Source organism: Lithobates pipiens, unplaced genomic scaffold (genome assembly GCF_037356315.1).
Source record: "Lithobates pipiens isolate NorthernLeopardFrog02 unplaced genomic scaffold, aLitPip1_a1.2 Scaffold_1, whole genome shotgun sequence".
NCBI lineage: Eukaryota > Metazoa > Chordata > Amphibia > Anura > Ranidae > Lithobates > Lithobates pipiens.
The window spans coordinates 171,626,631-171,643,525 of NW_027507685.1; the positions used below are offsets into that span (position 1 = coordinate 171,626,631).

General features: G+C 44.7%; 1 protein-coding gene across 4 annotated transcripts in view; it reads left to right on the forward strand.

Moving 5' to 3' along the window:
- The window catches only part of PLXNB3 (plexin B3), a 158,150-nt gene extending 145,345 nt beyond the window's left edge, over positions 1-12,805 (forward strand). For all 4 annotated transcript variants that reach the window (XM_077478883.1, XM_077478884.1, XM_077478882.1 and 1 more), the window contains exons 27-35: positions 864-967; positions 1,048-1,135; positions 3,524-3,687; positions 6,181-6,341; positions 6,430-6,577; positions 6,657-6,721; positions 7,933-8,008; positions 9,227-9,301; positions 11,845-12,805. In XM_077478883.1, coding sequence (XP_077335009.1) covers positions 864-967; positions 1,048-1,135; positions 3,524-3,687; positions 6,181-6,341; positions 6,430-6,577; positions 6,657-6,721; positions 7,933-8,008; positions 9,227-9,301; positions 11,845-11,949 — 986 coding nt within the window. In that variant the 3' untranslated portion in view covers positions 11,950-12,805. The remainder of the gene's footprint in view (positions 1-863; positions 968-1,047; positions 1,136-3,523; positions 3,688-6,180; positions 6,342-6,429; positions 6,578-6,656; positions 6,722-7,932; positions 8,009-9,226; positions 9,302-11,844) is intronic.
- Positions 12,806-16,895: the final 4,090 nt, after the last annotated feature.

A 16,895-nucleotide genomic window follows, 5' to 3' on the forward strand; every position in this document is an offset into this window, starting at 1 on the left:
GGTGGGCCAACTCAATATTGAACCCTACGGACTAAGACTGGGATGTCATTAAAGTTCATGTGTGTGTAAAGGTAGGTGTCACAATACTTTTGACAATATAGTGTATATGGGAGCATATTTGCCTGTAAAAAGATTAGCACTTCTATTCATTCAGTCCTGAGATTTACACAGATCTGTCACACAACATAGCACTGTCCCTGACCTAATTTTTTTCAGCTGCAGTTAAGTCATACTAACGGGTTGTGTCACCCCCCCCCCCCCCTTCCTAAAACAGACAATCAGATTGTAACACATATGGCAACCCTTAAGCTGACTAAACTACGGTAGTATGTTTTTGAGCAAATGTTTGAACGAAAATCTCTCAGTACGTTCGATGACCTTCAGTACATTGGATGTCATTCAAAAGCACGTCAAAATTTAATTTGCATTTTAACATTAGATTTTTAATGAAAAACCACATATACTGTTAAATTAATTTGTTCCATCCTGCTCCTTCGAATTTTCTTGATCAAAAAAGAATATTGATTTGACCACACTAAAGATTAGAAATCTGAACAAATGTTTTTAATAACAAAAAATTAAAATCCTACTAGTGAATAGCCAACTTTAGTGTGCTTCATTTGTGGTCTTATGGCCTTTCATGTGAAGGGGGTGAGAAAACTGTACATGGAACAAGTGCGCAGAAACGGTCTTTGTGCCGACTTTCTTGGTTTGGATAATTCTTTAGCTTTGTGCAACAAACAATACTGAGGTCAGTGTATGGTAAGCATTGTAGCCAGGCAACTAGCATTTTCAGAAAGAAGTCAGCAATGGAAAGCCCCGTCTTTACTAAGAAAATGTGTTCAATTGTGCTTTTTCCACAGAATGGCGTGCTGGTCAAGCTGGTCATTTAACCCTGTCCGATGAGGACCTGACATCACAAGATCAGGACCAGTGGAAGAGATTAAATACGCTGCATCATTATAAGGTAAGTTGGGGGTCTTGTGTGCATTTGCCTTTATCAGTGGCACGTGTGTCAGTCTTACACCTATATTCTTTTCTCAACAGGTTCCTGATCTTGCAACCGTGGCTTTGATACCACGATTACACAATAACCAATGTGAAACGCCAAACAACAGTTTCTTGAGTGGAGAAAGTGAGTCTGTGACACTCATGGTGTTCCCCTTCTCTTGTATTTTTATAACCCTACCTTTATAATGTGCTGTCTAAACTTCCTTCAGGCAAGAACTTCCTAATGCTTTTTTTTTTTTTTACAATAAGGCCTCCATGGTTGCGGCTTAGTACTGCCACCACAGTTGACCATTCCAGCAGTAAGCATGATGATTAGTCATCAGCTTTTATTAAACTGATGGCGGCACAGTGGTGTAGTGGGTAGCACTCTTGCCTAGCAGTAAAAAGGGTTGCTGGTTTGAATCCCAAACATGGCACTACCTGCCTGGAGTTTTTCATGTTCTCCCTGTGCCTGCATGGGTTTCCTTTGGGTACTCCGGTTTCCTCCCATAATCCAAAGACATGCAGGTAGGTTAATTGTCTTCTGTCCAAAATTGGCCCTAGTATATGAATGGGGACCTTGGATTGTGGGCTCCTTGAGGGTAGGGATCGATGTGAGTGTGCGATGTACATTGTACAGGGATAGGGACAATTGTAGACACTCACTCAGGTTGAACTGGATGGACTGGTGTCTTTATTCAACCTTACTAATTATGTAACTATGATGGATTGGTGAAAAACTGTGGCGACTGTGCTGAGAGCAGAGAAGTGAGTCGGACCCAACATGTCCTCCTACTACAGCAGACATTCTCAACCTGAGTTTTGTGGAATCCCTTGGGTTCTCCAGAAGTTGCTAGGGTTTCCTTGAGCAGTAGCAGAGTGGCCTTCCTTCTGATAGTGCCTACCGTATATACTCGAGTATAAGCCGAGATTTTCAGCCTCTTTTTTGAGGCTGAAAGTGCCCCCCTCGGCTTATACTCGAGTCATCGCCGTCTGCCTGCCCGATCAGCGTGTCGAGCAGACAGACGGCGGCCATTCTACTATTCAAAAGCCGCGCCTCCCTGTCTGTGATAGGCGGAACACTCAATTTCCCAGCAGTCAGTGGTCCGCCTATCACAGACATCCGCTCATCCTCATACTACGGACGAGGATGAGAGGATGTCCGTGATAGGCGGAACACAGACTGCTGGGAAATTGAGTGTTCCGCCTATCACAGACGGAGGCGCGGCTTTTGAACAGTGGAATGGCCGCCGAGGCGCCAGACGCCGTCTGTCAGACGAGAAGAGCGGCGATCCTGGCATGGCAGAAGCACACAGGCTCGGGACGCAGGCTCGGGACGCAGGCTCGGGACGCAGGCTCGGGACGCAGGCTCGGGACACAGGCAGGCTGGACACACAGAGATGGATGGACACACACACAGGGATGGATGGACACACACACAGGGATGGATGGACACACACACAGGGATGGATGGACACACACACAGGGATGGATGGACACACACACAGGGATGGATGGACACACACACAGGGATGGATGGATGGACACACACACAGGGATGGACGGACACACAGGGATGGACGGACACACAGGGATGGACAAGCATGTCTCACCCTCGGCTTATACACGAGTCAATAAGTTTCCCAGTTTTTTTGGGGGTAAATTGGGGGCCTCGGCTTATATTTGGGTCGGCCTATACTCGAGTATATACGGTACATAGTTCTGAGACCAACATTGCTTGGTAGAGTCAATGGCAATCCAACTCTTTTTAGCTGTCTGTAAGGGTGGCATTCTTCTCATTGAGCACCAATTTAAGGAGGCATGGCTCCACTGACCAATGTTGTTAGGGAATCTCTGTTTTTTTTTTTTTCTTTTGTGGCCATTATTGCTTTTATTTTTGCGATTGTCAATGATATTTATTTTATGATGATATCTGAAATTTATTATTGAATTCAGAACAATTCATAAAATTACCCATCATGTCTATTTCTCAAATAATCTTTGCATTTACGAGATTTACTGCTATACCATGAATTGCAGATCATTTTTTTGCAGGGGTTTCCCCAAGACCTTACTTTTTTTTAAGGTTTCTACTAGGATAAAATGGTTGTTGAGAAAGGTTGCACTACAAGTTGTCTGCAGAAAACTACAGGAGGGTATGGAGACGAGGCAGATCACTACAGGGGGGGGGGGGGGGGGGGGTGGAGACAAGACCAGTCACCCTGTACAAGCAGAGAGAGCAGCAGTAACCGGTCTTTATTATGGGAAGCTCCTGCACAAGGAGACAAAATACAGGATTTGTTTGATGCACGTATCTAAAAGGAATATTGAAAAGGCACCAAAATTCAAGTAACAATATACATGGTGCTTGTAATTGGACACAATTTGTTAGTCCAGATTTTGGTTTTAATCTGTTGTTGGTAGGTCTTGGGAAAATAAACAAGAGCACCTGTCTCAGGTACTGCAAAGAAACTGTGCTTCTTGATTTGTCCTCTTCTCTGAACTCTGGTGACTGTGCATCTGTGTCTAACAGAAACCCCAATGTTGGAAGATGGAGAGGAAGGTGGCATTAGAATGTGGCACCTGGTGAAGTCCATGGAAGAGCCAGAACCGTGCAGGAGGCGCAGCAGTTTGCGAGAGAGAGAGCGCGCCAAAGCCATTCCTGAGATCTACCTGACACGTTTACTTTCTATGAAGGTGAGTGGAATGGAAGGCGCTCATAATAGTTATGAGATTAAGGGGTGTAAAAAGGAGAGGCTCCTGTCCATATTCATGAGATCCAAAGGGGCAAGCACCAGACTACCAATGGTCCACAAATGGTTTGTAGCATCAGCTTAAAAGCCAAACCATTTTGAGCAATGCTGAAACTACGGAGGTCTGGAATTTAGGAATTACTGAGTTTTTTTAAGTGTGTTTTTTTCTTCTAATTGTGGTAATGGTGATTTTAACATAAATCCCCAGCAATTCCTGCTCTTACATATCCAAATCTCCCTAGTTCCTGTGTTGCTTGAGGCCTGATTAAGGGAACCCTTGCCTCCTTAAAACGTGCTGGTTTTAAATGGACGTTACAAACAATAAACTATCTCTTTATCATTCAGTATTCAGGTGCTTCTTTTTTTTACACTTTTGGATCTGTTACCCACAGACGTCAACCCATGGGAGAGCACTCCACTGATCTACATCTAGTTGAACCCACATATTCATTGGGGATATTCAATCCACTCAAAGGAATTCAACCTCCACAAATTGATTTCCTTACTATAGTCATGAGATGACAGGTGCCCAATCTGGCCTTTTTGGGCTAAAGCCACGTACGCACGAGCCCAATGTCGGGAGACGTTGGGCGATTAAAAATAAAACGTTTGACTTTTGGCCCGTATCTATGTCAGCCGGCTGAGCATGCAGGAAAACCAGCGGCCAACCAGCGGCCAACCAGCGCTCTCAGCCAATTGCTGAGATGGCTAATCAGAGTGTTCTGCCAGAACACAACAGCTCAGTAGGGGAGATCACTGTACTAACATTGGATCGTTAGAACAGATGCTGCGACCGGAGCTGTCAGTTCTTATTAGTGTGTTCCAGGGTTAGATCTTGAGGTGCTAGGTGCTGAGGAGCTGGTCAAACCAGGTACTAAAACTGTCAGGCTGGAATAACGACCCCAGTCTCTTTTGTTCATGTTTGGGATAATTGGCAACAGCCATTGGCATGCTTAATATAGTCAAGAGATGACAAGTGCCCAGTCCTGGCCTTTTTTGAGGCTAGGTCTTGAGGCACTTGCCACACCACTTACTTTCAAGGGAACACCAGCATGTCAGGTTGAAAAATATACCCTAGTACCTTTTTGTTAATGGTTGAGATAAGTGGCACCAATAGCAACGGACTTTGCAAATTTTACTATAGTCATGAGATAACTGGTGCCCAGTCTGGCCTTTTTGGGAAGCTAGGTCTTGAAGAGGTGATCACACCAGCTACTTTCAGGGGAACTTCAATATTTCTTGTTGAAAAACCTCCCCCACTCTTTTTTTTTTTTTTTTTATTCATTAATGATATACAGTGCCTTGAAAAAGTATTCATAACCCTTGAAATTTTCGACATTTACAACCAAAAACAAAAATGTATTTTATTGGTATTTTATGTGATAGATCATCACAAAGTGGCACATAAATGTGAAGTAGAAGGAAAATCATAAATGATTTTTAAATTTTTTACAAATAAATCTGAAGCCATTGTTGAAAGAAAGTCATAAGAGGTCCTGTGTGCAGTTTGTGAGAAGCCATGTGGAGGACACGGCAAACATGTGGAAGAGGGTGCTCTGGTCAGATGAGACCCAAATAGAACTTTTTGGCCTAAAAGCAAAAACGCTATGTTTGGTGGAAAACTAACACTGCACATCACCCTGAACACATCACTGTGAAACATGGCGGTGACAGCATCATGTTGTGGGGATGCTTTTCTTCAGCAGGGACAGGGAAGCTGGTCAGAGTTGATGGAAAGATGGATGGAGTCAAATACAGGGCAATCTTAGAAGAAAACCTGTTAGTCTGCAAAAGACTTGAGACCGGGGCGGAGGTTCACTTTCTAGCAGGACAACGACCCTAAACATACAGCCAGAGCTACAATGGAATGGTTTAGATCAAAGCATATTCATGTGTTAGAATGGTCCAGTCAAAGTCCAGACCTAAATTCAATTGAGAATCTGTGGCAAGACTTGAAAATTGCTGTTCAGACGCTCTCCATCCGATCTGACAGAGCTTGAGCTATTTTTGCAAAGAAAAATGGGCAAAAATGTCACTCTTTAGATGCGCAAAGCTGGTAGAGACTTTCCCAAAAGGACTTACAGCTGTAATTGCAGCGAAAGATGGTTCTACAAAGTATTGTTTTTGGTTGTAAGATGACAAAATTTGGATAATTTTAAGGGGTGTAAATACTTTTTCAAGGCACTGTAAGTGGCATCAAAAGCAACGGTCATTGCCATTTTTAATCTCTTCGTCCCCTTTCTGTTACTGTAACTGTTCAGCTACACCAAATGGATTTTTTTTTTTTTTTTTGGAAGGCTCTGCCCTCACAAGTGGTGGAGAGTTCTCTAACCTGAATGGCCAACCACCCTGCTGTTTTTTAGCTCCTTAAAAAAGTAAATAGTTTCTAGGTCTTTATGAAAGCAGAAGATGAACCTAAATCTTTTTCTTCTAATAGGGGACTCTTCAAAAATTTGTTGATGACACATTCCAGGCCATGTTGGGGGTGAACCGGCCCGTACCGATCGCCATCAAATATATCTTTGATTTCTTAGATGAAATGGCAGAGAAGCATGGCATTGAGGATGCGGAGACAGTCCACATTTGGAAGACACACAGGTGTGTGTTTTGTTAGCTCCTCGGACCTTCTGTTTTCCACTTTATCCACATGATGTTTACCTAAATCTGTTTGTATGTTTGGCTGCAGTCTAATGCAGAGGTTCTGGGTCCTCATACTGAAGAATCCTCAAATGGTCTTCGATATTGAGGTATCTGACAATGTAGACGCCATCCTTGCAGTGATCGCTCAGACCTTCATAGACTCCTGTACCATCTCTGAGCACAAAGTAGGCAGAGTAAGTATGGAAACATAAAAGGGAAGGAGTCTGAGGGGCTTGTAAGAAGTTTTATTAATCTGTATTTCTTCCAATTTAGGACTCTCCGGTCAATAAACTGCTTTATGCACGTGAAATCCCACGGTACAAGCAAATGGTTGAGAAGTAAGTGTCTATCTACCACACATGTATAATATTTTGATAAAATCAAATTGTAGACACGTTCTATTGATGAACAAAGCTAAATACATCAGTCTCCACATCAAAAATAGATGGCCATAACACCTGTATGAGTTTATCGCCCATTCCATTTCAAAGCCATGGACATAGTTATGGAGTTGCCCCTACCTTTGCTGCCTCCACCATTCTTGGAAGATCAACCTTCAGTAAGATTTTGGAGTGTCTGTGGGAATGTGTGTCTCTTCAGCCAAAAGAGCATTTTTGAGGTCAGGTACAGATGTTTGAAGAGAAGACCTGGCCTGCATTTCAATTCATCTCAAAGGTGTTCAGTAGGGTTGAGGCCAGGTCTTTATGCCGAACACTTGAGTTCTCCGACATCAAGCTGGTCAAACTGTCTTCATTGGAGCTGGCTTGGTACACAGGGGCACAGTCATTCCAGAACAAAAAATAGCCTTCTTCAAATTGTGCCAAAAGCTTGGAATTGCAAAATTGTATTTATGACGTACATTCCAAATTACTCTTCACTGGAAACACCTGAACTTAGTCATTTGAGTAGGAGAGCTGCATATGTATCACCATTTATTACCATTTAGAAAGTCTTTTGGAAACTGCCTCTGGACAGGCAAGAAGATGTGGAGTTATGAATGATGCATTAACTTTATTATGTTATAATAGAGCAATAAGAACAGTGTCGGTTAAGTGGAACTCCACCTAAAACGTTTTTTCATACTGGATAATATAGGTAAGGGTCAGGGCCTTTGCCTAGATTTTTATAGCTGTCTTTTGCTGCATTTGGAGGGTTTCATCCTGTTCCATTGACAGTGGTAAGGAAAACGTTAGCGATAACTGATCAAACATGGAAAGGCTGGAGGGGAAAGGGCTATATGATGTCTGGGCATCCTCCAGCCAGGAAATATATTGGGCTCTGTCAGACTTTCTGCAGCTTCTAATGCACATTGTGAGAAGCTATCAGTATGCAGTAAAATCAGGATAAGCAATGTCAGTACAGGAGAGCCTGTACAACTGTGCAACCCTGAAGAGAAGGATGGAGGTCAGTTCTTATGCAGTACCACATTATTTGAATATGTTTAATTTATTTTCTTTTGCTCTTCGCTATGTATTGTTGTATTAATGTGGGGTAATTCATCAATATGAGAAAGCCTGTCATTGTGTGGTCTATATTGTCTCTGTATTAGGTACTATGCTGACATTCAGCAAGCAACTCCTGCCAGTTACCAAGAAATGAATTCCTCTCTCACTGAGCTGTCAGGGGTAAGTAGCACAATCCTGATCAACGATGGTAGAATTTTTCCCTGAAAAGCTATAATCATGTGATCAGTCCCAGTTTTGTAAAAATGTCTTTCTCAAATTCTGTGTGCACATGCATGCTTGGCTGGCAAATAATAAAGCCTTACTCCAGGCAACATTTTTAAAAATGAAATATTCCCCCAAGTGGTGCTTTTAAAATTAAAAAGCATCTCTGGCTACAATAATCACCTCTTCTCTGATGCTGTTCTCTGCAGTAAAAGCTTTTTGCCACAGGAGGTCCTCACTAGTTCAGGTTAAATTATGCCCAGTGATAATTAACCCAGAACAATGAGTGCCAGGTGTTATGAATCCATCCCTCGGGAGGGTGCTCATGGGCCCATCCCGGGAGGAGGCATCATGGACCTGTCCCCTGAGCAGACATCAATGACCTATGCCTTGAGGGGGGTGACAAGGAACTGTCTACTATGAAGGGAGTCACGGACTTGTCCACTGTGGGGGGCATCAGGAACTCATCCATTATGGGGGGCACATCACGGACCTGTCCCATGAGAGGGTGTCTTGGACCCATCCCATCCCCAGAAAAGTAGTCACCATGCTGCCCCTTAATAACCGTGCAATGATGCATAGAGTGACACATCTGCCCCGGAGATGAAATGACCAACCCAAATATGTCAAGAAAGGGTAATTATAAAATATAACATACTGTCAAAACTGTGGAGGAGAGGAATGGGGGGGGGGGGGGGGGGGTTGAGCTTTAAGGTCATTTATCTTACTTTATTCATGTTATTTACCTGAAAAACCTCCCTTATGTAAACCTCCAAAAGCCCCCAGACTACTGCTGAGCACTGCCATCTTGGATGCGAGTCACCAATAGACACCCTTTGCTCCTACCCCGGCAGCTGCATAAAAGGTCATGTGGGAGCTGGACCAGCACAGAAAATAACTAGATTAGACACTAGAGAAGAGCAGAGGGCTATGACGTGCAAAGGGGGGGGGGGGGGAGCGCTATGCTAGGGGATGGACTCTCTTAGACTTGCCAAAATTTTGAGCCAGTTTGAAGGCACATCTTAGGTCAATATAAAAAATAATTGATGGAAATGCAAGTAAGCATTTCATATACTTAATTTTTCTGTGTTTTTACCTGCATTTTTTTTTATCATTTGTTCTATGTGAGTGTTTGCTGTTTATTGCCATTCTAGCTCACTTTTTTTCTCCTTTCAGATTCATTCAGAAGATCTCAGCTCCCTAGTCGCCCTTCAAGAACTCTATAATTATATCAACAAGTACTATGATCAGGTCAGCGATTTATATGTATTTTTTATGTGTGCTGGTTTCTCTAGTCATGAACCCTTTTTCTGCCAAAGCAGTTTTTGCACTTTTTTTTTCACATACGATATATTTATCAAAAAAAGCATTTTAGGCCTTAAGATTAATTAAAACCCCCAAACATGATATAGCGTGTCACATGATCTTAGTGTAACAGTTCACAATGTACTTGGCTGTAATTTATTTTCTCACTTTTTTTTTTTCACTAAAACTTTATATCACATATGATACAATTTTTTTGTGACAGGTTAGTGAAACATCAAAGGTCTATAAGGCCCATGATTCTTTTTTTTCTGAAAGCCCATGGTGTGTGAAAAGCTCAAAAACCTCACCCTGTGCCAAAAAAATGTGCGCACACACAAAGAGTGAAACACAAAAACGTGCAATGGGTGTACACAAGCCCTCTAATATCAGAGGGCCTTGCCCTGATCCCCTGGGGCGTGAGGATCCAGAGGGGGACTGGGGTACTTTACGCTTGGTCCATCTGGCCGAAACCAGACAGACACCTTTCTCTAAAGGGTCTTCCGAAACAGACCCACCCAAGTACTTGGTGGGGCTCCCCCAAAGGGAGAACCTGTGAGAGAGGGCGAACCAAGCCAGACGGCCATGTCCACCCCCTCCCAAGGCTTTCAGGACATGCCCGAGGACCTACCCCCTACCAGTCACACGTGCAAGAACTTGTACAAACAATAAAATACAAAAAGTGACAAATAAAGGGCATTAAGAAAAAAGAAAGTGGGGGAGAAGGAAGTGGAGAGGAGAGTGAAAAGTGGTCAATGTGTGACACAATGATAAGGCCCCTCCGGCCAGGAATCAAAAATTTCCTCCGGTTCCAGCCAAAAGGCCCAGCCCAGGAGACAGGGGGAAAAAAGGGTGGTATGGTGCAGTGACCGTGGTGCTATAAATCAAAGTGCCCCTTAGAGAGCTGCCGATAGAAAAACAGCCTCAACTGATACGAGCCCTTCCAGGCCCCCATCAACTTGGCGAGTTTGCATAGCACCACCCCGTTTAGTCTCCAGGTTGACGCCAGCTCCTCCACCTTATCCACTCAATCTTAGCCAAAAGGCTGAGAAGCTATTAGGCCCTTGATTTTTCATCTGCCCTTCACTGAACATAATGGAGTGCAGATTGCGTTTTTTTTCCCCAGCCGCAGCGGCCTGGGAAACTTCCGGGATCTTACTAGGTTAGGGAGATCAGTGAACGGATATTTACTGGTCTCCCTCCCCCCCTACCAAGCGGCACCTGCCATGGTTTTCCTCTTAATTCCTGTTGGGGTTAGGAAGTAAAGGGAAATCTCCCCAGTGCGACACTCAGTGGCAACAAACCTTACAGGGGCTATACCTTCCCTTACTCTATCCAAATTGAAAAGAAAATGCCTTCAGTTCTACTTTAAGGAGCTTACAATCTCACATACAGTATATACAGATACACAGGGACAGCATGCAAACTCCAACATGATATAAGCAGTAACAGTAAAGTAGGCATGTTGAACTTTGGGCAAGTGAATCCTAATATTTATTTTCCCAATGGTCATTTAACCCAGTGTTTCTCAACTCCAGTCCTCAAGTACCCCCAACAGGTCATGTTTTCAGGCTCTCCTATTTTGCACAGGTGATTTGATCATTTTTACTACCTTAGTAATTACCACAGCCGTTTCATCTGAGGGAAATCCTGAAAACTTGACCTGTTGGGGGTACTTGAGGACTGGAGTTGAGAAACATTGATCTAAACCACATGTAGCCTGTGTTGGGATCCCTAGTAGTCCTCATTTTGGGACCATCAACATGGGGTATTGTCTGTCATTTGGGAGGAAGGGGTGAGGGCAAGCTTCTTTTTTTTTTTTTCTGGATTAGGCTGTTAACTTGTTCTAACAATAATGTGCTGCCCATCATGGATTTGGTGACAATCTAGAGTTTTATCATTATATGGACAACCCAGGTGATAGGGATGTTTTGTTGGGAAAGAAATCGATTTATGACTATGGAGACTAGAGGAACAGGGATAGGTGGAGTTCTGTAGTCTAGGAGAGAACTTACAGAATTTATGGCTGATTAACAAATATTTTTCTGTATAATTTTGCCCCAGATGTACATTTTAACGTTAACCTTCACCCTCCATCAAAACTTATTTCTCCACTTTCCTCTCTCACATATGGATAATTTATAGCACGTTTGTGCTGCCTAGGCAAGAATGGTGTTTGCATCCCCTGGATTCTGTACATGCTCAGCTGTGCCACAAGGCTGTGAGTCCCTGCAGCACATCTGCGCACAAGTGGGTTTTCCCACACATGTGCCAAGATGGCACTGGCATGGAAGACCTGACACAAAAAAAAAAACAAACATGCGCAGAGGTGCCGCCAGGCTTTGCTAGGACTCAAATTCAGGCAGATCCCTTTGACACATCTGCACACTCAACAGGCTAGTAGAGATGGTGGTCCTACGGTGGGTGGGTTGACCAAAACTAAATGAAACTGAAGTTCCTCCTTAACATGTTCTGTCTTTTCTTCCCCCCAGATTAGCGCAGCTCTAGAGGAGGATCCCAATGGACAGAAGATGCAACTGGCCTACCGTCTGCAGCAGATCTCGGCACTGGTGGAGAACAAAGTAACAGACCTTTAATAACGTTTCTGAATTGACCACCTTGGTGGAGACTGTTGGACGCGTCATTGAGAATTCCAGACCCATGTTCTGCTTTTAGGGTATAGTCAATGCTTCCATGTGTTCAGAAGATCTGCAGTTTGGGATAACTGGACTTGAACTCCTTTTGGAGGAGTTCTTTGCTTCTGAATTGGTAACACAAGAGTAATGCCAACTTCCTCTCTTTTGCTCTTAGCCCAGCAGTGCACTGCCTACCTCAGTGGAACTGTACAAGTGCCTTAGTTTATTCCACATTCTGGTTCTTCCTGTGGGTCAGGCATGGCCGGGTCGGTCCTTCTGGGATCTGTAGAATGTCATCGGATTATTCAGCAGCAAATTTTGCCCCTATTATGGGAGAAGAAGATCTTTGTACTTAATATGCCTGTGTGTGAGAAATGGGGGTAACTGGCCTTGGCGCAATGTGAAGGACATTTAGGAGCTGTACATGGCAAATACTGAGCGCCATTCGCTTTAACATGACCATGTGTTGTAGCCCTTGGGACGAAAAAAAGCTGCCCGTAGGCAACTTCCATGAAAGTGTCAGAAAGAACCATGGTCTGTTACTATTAGCAGCCAGATACTCCCATTAATTTAAAAAAATAATCAGATTGGTTGCTTTAGATGCAGTTCTTTCTGAAGCTTTCTTCAAGTGCCCGACCTTGGATCTGGTAGTCACCTATTCACTGTCTTCGGTGAGTTTGCTCACACTGTTTGTATGTCTGCTAAGTGTCTTGTATAGCTTTTTTTCTAACTTATGCAAATGCTGTAAATAAGTATAACTATATTTATTGTTCTTTTTATGCCAATGGTTTTGCAAATAAATGATTTTTTAGAAAGACTTTTTTTTTGTATCATTGTTAGTGCAGGCATCCCAGAGAAGAACGTAAGTTGGATACATTTGTAATAGATTCCCATGTGCTGTTATCTTAAAGGGCTTCTGGGTAAATGCCCCCAGCTGTTGTAGCATCACACTGTCTTTTAAAGGATAATTTGATATTTTCTACGATTTACCATTTCACATAGGTTTTTCCTAGTTTTGGCTTGAGTGGGGAAGGGTTAAGACCTCCTTTTGAGAGGGTTGACCCAACCCTGTTGCCCCTGCAATCAATAGAGAGAGATAAGGGAAAATATGCAACATATGTAGAATAAAAACATCTGTATAATATCAGACCCACACCAATCACTATCCAGATCTTGCTGCCTTCAACTCGAGCTTTGAAAAAAATTCACCCCTTTTTAACGAATGGCACCACCAGACTACCAATTTGCTCCCCTGTTATTTCTCACCTCAACTACGGTATTTCCTAGTTGCCCAACCTTTACTCTGAACTCTCCTTTTGGCTAAACTTCCACTAAGGCCGCGTACACACGCGCGGACTGTTCGCCCAACTTTGTCCGCTGAACAGTGTTTGGGCGGACAGTCCGCTCGTGTGTGGGCTTTCAGCGGACAGTTTCAGCGGACAGTTGGACGGACAAGGTTTTTCGGAAATTCCGTAAAACTGTCCGCTGAAACCTTGTTTCAGCGAACAGTCCGCTCGTGTGTAGGCTTGTTCGTCAAACAAAGTTGCGCGCATGCTCAGAAAGGATTTTCACGCCGAAAGCTATAATGCAGTGTATAGGACGTCGTATTTTTCGTCCCGTCGTACGTGCCGTTCACGTCATCGCGCACGGTTTCAGCAAACTGTTCGTCCGTCGTGTGTGGCCATGTCCGTCCATGCTAAGTTTGAGCGGACTGTTTGCCGAAACTGTTGGACGGACAAAGTTGGGCGAACAGTCCGCGCGTGTGTACGCGGCCTTACTTTCCAAATCTTGCTGCCTCAACATATCCAAAATCACTGCTTCTTAACCAATGACACCACCAAGCTACTAATTCACTCCCTTGTTTTTTGTCATCTGGACTATTGCAACTCCATCCTCATTGGCCAATCTCTACACAGACAATTTCCCCTTCAGTATATCATGAATGCTGCTGCTAGACTCATCCAGTGGCGTTGCTAGGGAGGTGCGGTCTGCACCCGGGTGACACTCGCTAGAGGGGTGACACCATCCCAACTCTCCTGAGGGTGAGGAAATCCCTGGCATTTTTTTTTTGCAGCTGACCCCGCTGGAACAACACCTCCAGCGCCGCGTGTGTCCTTCGTTCTCCAGGTTCTTCCTCCTACTGAGCCAGTGAGCCTGTCACATCTCACAGACAATGATGTCACACACTATCTCTGCCCGGGCGGCGCGGCTGCACTGTCCTCGTCTCCTCTCCAGCTGGCGCTCGGAAGTGTGAGTACAGTACAGACCCCCTGATAGCATGCGAGGTAAGGTGTGATAGGTGGCCATGGTACCAGCACGCCACCTGAGAGCTGACGTGGGATATGGGAGGATTCAGTGTCTGGCGCCCTCTCTGTGATGTGCTAGTGTGATAATGAAGGCGGGGGGGGGGGGTGCAAGGTGGTCTGCTAGACACAACTTTATAGTATATATAATATAGCTGTGTCCACCCAACCCACCCCCCCCCCCCCCCCCAACAGACCAGCACACTCAGCTACTCAGTAGCCCACTGTGCCTATATCTGATATAATATAGTTGTGTCCAGCAACACCCCCTCCCCTCCTGGCCCTGTGCCACCCCAGCCTGCCCTCTACCACCCAGCCTACTCTGTGCCACCCCAGCCTGCCATGTGCCACCCAGACTGCCCTGTACCACCTCAGTCTGTCATGTGCCACCTCAACCTCCCCGACTCCCGCCAGAGGTGGTTTTGGCCAGCTCAGTAGATTGCTTTAAGAAAGGCCTGGATACTTTCCTAAATGTACATAATATAACTGGGTACTAACATAGGTAAAGTTGATCCAGGGAAAATTCGATTGCCTCTTGGGGGATCAGGAAGGAATTTTTTTCCCCTGCTGTAGCAAATTGGATCATGCTCTGCTGGGGTTTTTTTTTCGCCTTCCTCTGGATCAATTGTGGGCATAAATTTGGGTATTTGGATTGTACGATTATTTTTTATTTTATTTATTTGTTTTTAAGGTTGAACTGGATGGACTTGTGTCTTTTTTCAACCTGACTAACTATGTAACTATGTAACCTGCCCTATACCACCCCAACCTACCCTGCGCCACCCCAACCTGCCCTACACCAACCCAGCCTGCCCTGTACCACCTCAACCTACCCTGTGCCACCCTAAATTGCCTATACCAACCCAATCTGCCCTATACCACCCCAGCCTGCCCTGTACCAACCCAACCTGCCCTTTACCACCCCAGCCTGCCCTACACCACCCCAGTCTGCCCTGTGCCACTTCAGCCTGCCCTGTGCCACCCTAACTTGCCCTATACCACCCCAACCTGCCCTATACCACCCCAATACTGCCCTAACCTGTCATATACCACCCCAACCTGCCACTATACCACCCTATTTTACCCTAACCTGCCACTTTACCACCCTATCCTATCAGTTACAAGGGATGATTTGGGGTGTGCCCCATGACCGTGTGCTACTTGAATGGTTTTGGGCAGCCTAGATGGGGGGGGGGGTGACACCATGTTTTACCGCACCAGGTGACACCAACCCTAGTGACGCCACTGGACTCATCCGCCTTACCAACCGCTCTGCCAATTCCCTCAATTGACTTCCGATCACTCAGCATATATGATTCAAAATACTAATATACAAAGCCGTCCACAACTTTGCCCTGAGCTACATCACCAATTTCGTCCCAAATATCACTCAAACTATCTTCTATGCTCCATCCAAGACCTCCTGCTCTCTACATCCGCCTCTAAGTGTAGTGGTTAAAAGATTTATTACAGGCACAGTGGGATTAAAAACACTTACAAGAGACTAAGAGGTTATAGGCATATAATGATTACTCCTCTGACTACTGACTGACTGCCTGCCTGGCTGCTGTGACACCACACACCACGGCTGAGCTGAGGTAGGCCAGACAGTGTATGTAAATGTCAGAGTATGTGGGTCAGGCTGGTCAATGTAGGTAGGTCACTGTATGTAGGTCAGGTAGGTCACGGCCCAGACAAAAAAAAAAAAAGCCTGCATCACGTACACCACCCAAAGGCAGGAACGAATTAGGCAAGGTGAAGGCCAGGTACTGTGCATGCTGCCTGCCCTCACCTTGGATTATCTTGGGATCCCACCATCATCTACCTCTTGCCCAGGCCACAACCAGACTCTGGACTTTTGTACAGATACTCACCTGTATCACTACAGCCCACGTCTGTTCATCCTAAATGCCACTGGTACTCTTTTCTGTTTCGTTCGCTTTGTCCCTGTGCCATCAGGCCAGGAGCTATAGTATCATGTACTTAGACCCAGAGGCAACCAAATACTGGAAGGCATGCTTGCCTAAGGGTAGATTTAGACATTTTTCTAAAGTCTCCCTGGCCTCTGAAGCCCAGATCTGTGCTCGTACCGGAGGCTGAAAATGGTTCCTGGAGGTTAAAAAAAAAAACACACTCCTGGGCCTGGGAGATCCGAAAATGGTCCCAGGTGGCCAAAAAAAGCACTCTCGGCCCTGGAAGCCCGAAAATGGTCCCGGGAGACCAAAAAAAGTACTCCCTGGCCTGGGAGGCCTGTTTTAACTGTAATTTTGCTGATAAATGCACCACAACCACGTACATTGCAGGTGGTTGTGGAGCATTTGCAGTGCTTCCCCATGGACTATTAATGTTCAGTGAGCTTGCCACGCGCTAAGTGCTATAAGGCTGGATTCACACCTATGCAGTTTTAGTGCTTTTTGCATTTTGCCGATTTGCACTACAATTCATTTAACATGGTTTCCTATGGAACACATTCTGTAGTGCAAATCTGCAAAAAGCACTAAAAATGCATAGGTGTGAATCCAGCCTAAGTCAGGTCATTTTAGCTGCAAAGCGAAGCACCGTGGCTGCCCTATGTAAAGATCCCTATAAAAAATATATGTTTTT